The sequence below is a fragment of the Trichechus manatus genome, unplaced genomic scaffold (genome assembly GCF_000243295.1).
Source record: "Trichechus manatus latirostris isolate Lorelei unplaced genomic scaffold, TriManLat1.0 scaffold00053, whole genome shotgun sequence".
Lineage (NCBI taxonomy): Eukaryota > Metazoa > Chordata > Mammalia > Sirenia > Trichechidae > Trichechus > Trichechus manatus.
The window spans coordinates 3,972,599-3,981,409 of record NW_004443989.1 but is presented as its reverse complement, the minus strand read 5'-3'; the positions used below and the strand labels follow the sequence as shown (position 1 = coordinate 3,981,409).

Below are 8,811 nucleotides of genomic sequence, written 5' to 3'. Positions count from 1 at the left end.
TGTGTCCATTCAACCAGTTCCTGTCCCTTCCTGCCTCTGGACAGGAACTGCCCATTTGGTCTCCTGTATCTGCTTGAACTAAGAGGCACACTCCTTACGTGTATTATTTTTTGTTTTATAGTCCTGTCTATATCTGAAGTGTGGGCTTTGGGAATGGTTTCAGTTCTGGGTTAACAGAGCGTCCAGGCGCATAGTTTTGGGGGTTCCTCCAGTCTCTGTCAGACCATTAAGTCTGGTCTTTTTACGTGGCTTTGACTTCTTCTCCACACTTTTCCTTTGATCTGTCAGGGACTCTCTGTTGTGCTCCCTGTCAGGGCAGTCATTGGTGGTAGCCGGCCACCATCTAGTTCTTCTGGTTTCAAGCTAGTGGAGTCTCTGGTTTATGTGGTCCTTTAGTCTCTTGGGCTAATATTTTCCTTATGTCTTTGGTTTTCTTCATTCTCCTTTGCTCCAAGTGGGATGATACCAGTTGATGCATCTTAGATGGCCACTCGCAAGCTTTTAAGACCCCGTCTCACCAAAGTGGGATGCAGAACATTTTCTTAACAAACTTTTATGTCAGTTGACCTAGATGTCCTCCAAAACTATGGTCCCCAGACCCCAGCCCCAGCCACTCTGTCCCTCACTCAGAGTCTTTGGATGTGTCCAGGAAACTTAGCTTTTGCTTTGGTCCAGTTGTACTGACTTCACCTGTGTTGTGTGTTGTCCTTCCCTTCACCGAAGTTGATCCTTGTCTACTATCTAGTTATTGACTTCCCCTTCCCCTCGCTCCCCGCCCTCGTAACTATCAAAGAATGCTTTTTTCTGCGTTTAAACCTTTTCTTGAGTTCTTCTAATAGTGGTCTCATACATTGTTTGTCCTTTTGTGACTAATTTCACTCAGCATAATGCCCTCCGATTCATCCACGTTGTGAGGTGTTATGTGGATGCATCATTATTCTTTATCATCGCATAGTATTCCATTATGTGTACGTACCACAATTTGTTTATCCATTCGTCTGTTGATGGGCACCTAGATTGTTCCCTGTTTTTGCTATTGTGAACAGTGCTGCAGTGAACATGGGTGTGCGTGTGTCTATGTGTGTGATGACTCTTATTTCTCTAGGATATATTCCTAGGAGTGGGATTGCTAGATCATATCGTATTTCTATTTCTAGCTTTTTAAGGAAGTGCCAAATTGTTTTCCAAAGTGGTTGTACCACTTTACATTCCCACCAGCGGTGTTGTAAGTGTTCCAGTCTCTCCACAACCTCTCCAACATTTATTATTCTGTGTTTTTTAGATTAGTACAAGCCTTGTTGGGGTGAGATGGTATCTCATTATAGTTGTGATTTGTATTTGTCTAATGGCTGATGATTGTGAGCATTTCCTCATGTGTCTGTTAGCCACCTGAATGTCTTCTTTGGTGAAGTGTCTGTTCATATCATTTGCCCATTTTTTAATTGGATTATTTGTATTTTTGTTGTTGAGGTGTTACATCCACTAAAATTCTTGATTTTATTTAAGTCAGACTGTAGTATGGAGTCATGGGAGGCAAAGTGGCTTTGGTGTGAGATTTGAATCATGTGTTCTGCCTCTCAGTGGCAGCGTGGTCTAAGGCAACGTAGATTTGCTTCACTTCTCTGAGTCTTTATTTCTTCACTTGTAAAATTAGAATAAAGGAGCCCTGGTTGTACAACGGTTAAATGCTTGGCTGCTAACTGAAACGTTGGTGGTTCAAACCCTCCCAGTGGCTCTGTGGGAGAAAGACCTGGTGATCTGCTCCCATAAAGATTACAGCCCAGAAATCCCTGTGGGGCAGTTCTGTCACGTGGGGTCACCATGAGTTGAAATCAGTTTGAAAGCACCTAACAACAACAACAACAACAAAATTGCGATAACACTCCCTACCTTGCAGAATTTTTACTTGGAATAAAATGTGTGGACATGGTTGTTGTTAGCTGCCGTTGAGTTAGCCCTGACTCATGGTGACCCCATGCATGAAGGAGCGAAAGGCTGCCCGGTCCTGCACAATCCCCATGATTGGTTGCGGATTGGACTGTTATGATCCGTAGGGTTTTCACTGGCTGATTTTCAGAAGTAGATTGCCTGGCCTTTCTTTCTAGTCTATTTTAGTCTGGAAGGTTACATTTAAAAAAAAAGGCCCAGTAGCCAAAGGGTCATGATTGATGGGCACTGGACTCTCCTAGCTGTCCCCTCCCTGTGTGTCCTTCCCTGCCTGGGGCACTTGCTCCGATTTGACTGCCAAGCCACACAGTGGGGATGTGTAGTGTGGACTGGACATTGTTCTGCATCAGACCTGGGTTCAGATCTTACCTTTAACACTTACCAGTTGTGTGGCCTTGGGCTAGTACCTTAATCTCTCTGTTCTTCTGTTCCCTCATCTGTGGGTGGGCAAAGAATAGTGTCTACTGTTGGTGTTATGGTGTTATGCTGTAACCATCCAACATGGAGCCTGGCACTCAGTGTTCACTGCTGAAGTAGCACCTGTTAGTCTCCCTCAGGCATCTGTGTATCTGTCTCTACAATTCTGTCTCCCAGCCCAAGACAAGGTCTTAGGACCCTAAAAACACACAGGGTGTATATGTAGGAAATAAGCAAATCTTGTCCGTGATGGCTGGGAGGTGGCCAACCAGTTCCTTCATGTCACATGTCATCTTTAGTGGCATATTTCACTAAAGATGACCATCACACGTTCTTGCCTTTCACTTAATCCTTACGCGTGAAGCTGGTGCTAGGATCCTCATTATATATGAGGAGATGGAGTATACCTAGTGTGGCCACAGTCCCGTGGCGTGTAAGCTGCAGAGCCAGTGTTTGGACAGGAGGACTTAGAACCCAGATCTGGGTCTGATGCCAAAGTCCATTTACCATGTGCCAAGTAAGAGCCATGCGAGGGTCCAATTAAATAGTGGCATAACAGTTAATTGCTTGGTGGCTAACTGAAAGGTGGGTGGTTTGAACCCACCAGTCGCTCCACGGGAGAAAGACCTGGCGATCTGCTCCCATGAAGACGACAGCGTAGGAACCCCTGTAAGGCAGTTCTGCTCCGTCCTGTAGGGTCACTGTGAGTCGGAATCAACTCGATTCGATGGCACACACCACCAACAGGGATGGCACGTGTACCTCACTGGGCTGTGCACACAACTGTCTTCCCATACCTTGTAAAGGGCTAAATGAGCAAATGCTGGAAGAAGATTTGCAGAGATTAGCAAGGGGATTAGACTGCTCCACACCAGTCTTCAAAGCCTGCAGCCAGTCACCACACTGCCAGTTTACTAGCATTCTCACACCTGCTGTGGGGATGGTTCAGGAAAGCTGCGGTTTCAATAAGTGTTTCTTTCCTTGGTCTGGACATGTACTTATATTCAGCAAGGCTCCCAGCACAAGACACATGCAGATTTACTCGCCTGCCCCCTAAGGGGTTCAGGCACAGCAGCCTCGAGGTCTGAAAGCCCGACCGGCTTCCAGGACAACCACCTAACACCCCAGCAAATTTGTCTCTGCCCACAGATCATGAAGGAAGTGCGGCGAGCCCTCTGCAACGCAGCCACAGACGACAGCAAACTGCTGCTCCTTAGCGCAGTTGGCAGCGTGTTCTGCAGCGGCTTGGACTATTCCTACCTAATTGGCAGGTTGTCCAGTGACCGGCGGAAGGAGAGCACTCGGATTGCAGAAGCCATCAGGTGAGTTCTGCTTCCGTTCAGACCCGTTAGATTCCACCTGGGGTTGCCACGTTTAGCAAACAAAAATACAGGGTGCTCAGTTACATTTGAACTTCAGATAAACAAAACGAAGAATTTTTTTTTTTACCATAAGTATATCCTGTGCAACATGTGGGATGTGTTGTTTTTGTTGTTAGGTGCCACTGAGTCAGTTCCAACTCATAGCAACCCTGTGTACAACAGAGCAAACCACTGCCGGGTCCTGCACATCCTCACAATCATTGCTATGTTTGAGCCCATTACTGCAGCCACTGTGTCAATCCATCTTGTTGAGGGTCTTCCTCTTTTTCGCTGATCCTCTACTTTACCAAGCATGATGTCCTTCTCCAGGGACTGGTCCCTCCTGATAACATGTCCAAAGTAAATGAGATGAAGTCTCACTGTTTTTGCTTCTGAGGAGCATTCTGGCTGTACTTCCTTCAAGACAGATTTGTTCATTCTTCTGGCAGTCCATGGTATGTTCAATATTCTTCACCAACACCACAGTTCAAAGGCATCAATTCTTCTTTGGTCTTCCTTATTCATTATCCTCCAGCTTTCGCATGCATATGAGACGATTGAAAATACCATGGCGTGGGTCAGGCACACTTAATCCTCAAAGTGACGTCTTCGCTTTTTAACTCTTTAAAGAGGTCTTTTGCAGCAGATTTGCCCAATGCAATACATTGTTTGATTTCTTCAAGTTCTTCACACGGTGCTTTAAGTCCTCTTCACTTTCAGACGTAGGATATACTTACACTAAAAAATTATTTGTTGTTTATCTGAAATTTAAATTTTAATTGGACATCCTGTATTTTATCTGCAATTCTAGCCCCGCCAAAATAAGGGATGCCTTTTTTTTCTAGGCGAGTTCAGTCTTTTGATCACAGTGAGATTTAAGTGCAGCATCCGGTAATACCCGTGTATTATCCAGAGTACTTCCGCCTCCTGCCTGGTGGTGGGAATCTTTGTCTGGACGTCTCTGTGCCCTCGAGCTGCGTGGCTTAGCAGTGTGGTGCGGATGTTGGGGTTCCCTGGACAGCTGTGCACTTGCAGACCCAATGGGGCAGAGTGTGTTCCCTTTGCTCTTGTTGCCTTTGAGGCAGAAGTTGAGATCCTGGGGGTGACATCCAATCCCAGTCGTCAGTGTCCCTCTTGGAACACCGAAGGGTAGTTATTTCCCCATTTAAATAAAAGCAAAACCAGTTGCCACCAAGTCGACTCTGACTGATGGCAACCCCATGTGTGTCAGAGTAGAACTGGGCTCCATGTTGTTGTTGTTAGTTGCCGTCGATTTGATTCTGACTCATGGTGACCACAGTTTATGCATGATTGCGAACCGAAACGTTGGTGGTTCAAACCCACGCAACAGTACCATGAAGAAAGGCCTGAAGATCTTCTTCCATTAAGATTAAAGCCCTATCGAGCAGATCTACTCTGTACAGCATGGGGTCTCCATGACTGTGCTCCAGAGGAGTCAGAAGAAGACTGCTGTGTGCGCCTCACCACCAGCTTTGGAAGGCAGAGAAATATTTCCCAGACAATATTCTGTGGATTTCCCAGCAAAGTGCCGTGAGCGAGGGGCACTGTCGTTAAGTGAGATTGGGCCATGCTGCAAGCTCTGTCCCTCCTCGTGGAAGACTTCCAGGCATAATAACATATTTAAGGTCTGAGAAGCCTCTTGGAAAAGAACTCAGTTCAGAATCTAGCGGTCTTGAAACATATTTTGGCCATAGAACCTCCCCCACCCCGATAACCTACTGACATCCACTGCAGTTCTCTTGGGACGTACGCTTGGCAGGCCTGACCTCCAGGGTCTTGGCATGCCCACATGGCCATAGCACCCACAAAACAATGCTCCCACCCCCGCCTCATCTTCACCTCAAGGAAAACATGCATATACATGGCCCAGTACACTGTGCATGCTCTGCAAATGTTGAATGAATTAGTACATGCAGAAAGAGGCCTGGGTGATTCACTTGGCAGGAACTGCTCATCCAGGACTCAAACAAAGCTGTCTGCCCCATCTTGGAAGAGAGGCATAAGTGAGGTGCTGGCCTGTTCAAGCATGGGTACATAGAATGACCCCGTGGTCTAGCAGATAGCAGCGTGGAGTCTGGGAGCAGGCTGCCGGAGCTCAAGTCCCACTTCTGTCACTTACGAGTGCTACAGACTTATGCCTGTCACTGACCTCACTAAGCTGTCAGTTCACCTGGAAAATGGAATAGTAAAAATGGTGGTATTGGCCTCGCTGGCGGGTTGCTAGGATGAAGAGTAATCAGATAATCCACATGAAATGATGGTACTGTTCCTGTACCATAGTAAGCTCCTAGAGTAACCACAACAGTTGCCATCGAGTCAGCTGCAACTCACAGCCGCCCCATCTGTGTTGTAGACCTGTTTTTCATCGGGTTTTCAATGGCTGATTTTTCAGAAATAAATCGCAAAGGCTTTCTTCCGAGGTGCCTTTGGTTGGACTCGAACCTTTCAGTTAGCAGCATTAACCATTTGCACCACCGAGGAACTCCAAGCTCTTAGAACAGGTGTAAAGAATTATTGCTGCTGCTGCTGCTGTTGTTGCTATTACTGTTACTTCCTGCCATGAGTTCTTGCTAGATCTGGGTCCAACTATAGAATGGGCTCCTACGGCACACCCCTGGGAGGAGAGTCCCAGGATGACTGTCAGTGTGTGTATCCAGTGCTCACAGGCCCCGGGTCAGCTGATTGAGTTCTGAATTTTGGCAGTGAGAGGGGTAAAGGGCATGGGTGGCTGGGTCACAAAAGAATTGCCGCTGTCTGCAGATGAAATCAGACATCCCTGTGTGCAGACATTTGCTCCGGAGTCTTTTGGGCAGAAGAGTGTCTCAGAGCCCACTTTGAGAATCGAATGACAGCTCTGCTGGCCCTCCCTGGCAGATGCACTCATGGTAATAACAGCAGCAGGCATCGAGCACCCCTGGTGTCCACACTGTGCTGAGCACCCTGTGTGGACCATCTAGTCTCATTCTCACCCAGCCCCGTGTTGGAAGCATCACTGACTTTCCCATTTCACAGAGGAAGACAATGACGCTCTCAAGGCCAGGTAACCTCTCCCAGATCACACCACTTGTTAGGGGCGGAGTTGAACTTGAGCCCCAGTCTCTCGGACTCAGAAGCTCTTGTTCTTTCTGCCACATCAGAAGAGCCCAGAGCTTGGTCAGACAGAAGCCACAGGGCTTGGGTTGAGCAGAGGAAACTTGGAAGGACGGGTCAGCGTGACGGCTTTTGATGCTGCTGGGGAGGATGGTGAACAGCCTTCCAAGCCCAGTCCTACCATCTGAGGCAGGATCAGATATCTGAGCCACAGAGTCCGTAATGCAATATCCTGTTTGCTGTTTGGCTTCTGTGTTCACTGAGTCCCTGTGATAAGATCTACTGCTGGAGGTGAGAAGAAAAGAAAGGGGAGAGTGGTCTCCGTGTCACATCTTTATATGAAGGAAATGAAATGGGGAGGCTGGTTGGATTGAAACATGAGGGAGTGGGGGGGTCCCCTTAGCCCCTTCGGGGGTCTCTGGAGCACCTGCACAGAGCTCAGGTTGGAAACCAGAATGAAGGGCTCTGAGGTCTGGAAGGGGATGGCTCGTGCAGGTTGTAAGAGCTGAAGTCGGTCCTCAGAGGGCTGTTGTGTGGATGATAGAGCAGAGTTAAGGGGAGTACCAGGCCCACACAGGGAAGCTGTCTTCATAGGATGGACCCCCTTTTATTGAAAATGTCCAACAGAGGGGGGATGATGCACCTGCAGGATGTTACAGAGAGAATCCTACACTGAGTGGAGGATTTGACTCAATGACTCTTAACGTCCTTCCCACCTCTGAGATCCAAGATCCTGGAATTGTATGAAGGGTCTCAGGAATTTCTGCCAAAAATTACACAGACCATGTAGGCCCAAGGACCCTGAAAAGGGTGCCATGTCTCCTGCAGACTCCAAATAGGCAGTTGATTAAAAAAACCAAACCAAACCAAACCCGTAGCTGTTGAGTCGATAGGACAGAGTAGAACTGCCCCTAGGTTTTCCAAGGAGCAGCTGGTAGATTCAAACTGCTGACCTTTTGGTTAGCAGCCAAGCTCTTAACCACTGCACCACCAGCGCTCCATTTGTTAAAAACCACCTGCTAAAACCAGGGACTTAAGCTGTGAGGTTAGGAAGGCAAGCCAGAAAATGGGTCACTGGAAAGCCAGAAATCATAGAGTCATGGTGCCAGAACTCCCTCTTTGTAGTTGCATCCTTTTGGGGTCAGCCGCAGTGTGGCCACCAGTGACTGAGATAACTCCATGATTGACTCGCAGTCCAACAGTCATGTGGGAGTGAGGCAATAGAATGCCTCAATCCTGGGTCAAAGGTGCATACTTTTATGGTGACTTTTATAGGTTATAAGATAAGCTCGAGGTTATTGAGTCTTCTCTGACTTACAGTGACCTTATATACAAGAGAACAAAACATTGCCTTCTCCTGCGTCATCCTCACAGTTGCTGGCATGTTTGAGTCGAGTCCATTGTTGTGGATATTTTGCCAGTCCATCTCACAGAAGGATCTCCCTCACCCTTGCTAGCCTCTCTTTCACCAAACATGATGTCCTTCTCTAGCAATTGATCCCTCCTGATGATGTGTCCAAAGCAAGTGAGTTGAACAGTGTTCTGTTGTGATCCGTAAGGTTTTCCTTGGCTAATTTTTAGAAGTAGATTGCCAGGCCTTTCTTCCTAGCCTTAGTCTGGAAGTTCTGCTGAAACCTGTCCACCATGGTTGACCCTGCTGATATTTGAAATACCAGTGGCATAGCTTCCAGAATCATAGCACATGCAAGCCACCACAGTATGACAAACTGACAGATGACTGGTGGGAGATACTCTCTACCCCAGCAGAATATTAAGCAGTCTTCTCACAGTTGAACCCTATCCCAGCATATCACCATGATACCCACATGTTTTGATAGAGAGTTGAGGGAACAGTGTCAACTGAGAAGAGAGAAATCAGATCGACATTTGTATTAGTTAAGTATTAGCTGCTGTAACAAATAAATTCCAAATATATATATGTATGTATACATATATGTATGTATATATATGTATG

General features: G+C 47.0%; 1 protein-coding gene across 1 annotated transcript in view; it reads left to right on the top strand.

Moving 5' to 3' along the window:
- CDYL2 (chromodomain Y like 2) overlaps positions 1-8,811 on the top strand; it is an 87,811-nt gene that overhangs the window by 53,567 nt on the left and 25,433 nt on the right. Inside the window, exon 4 of the mRNA XM_012555935.2 lies at positions 3,514-3,686. Coding sequence (XP_012411389.2) covers positions 3,514-3,686 — 173 coding nt within the window. The remainder of the gene's footprint in view (positions 1-3,513; positions 3,687-8,811) is intronic.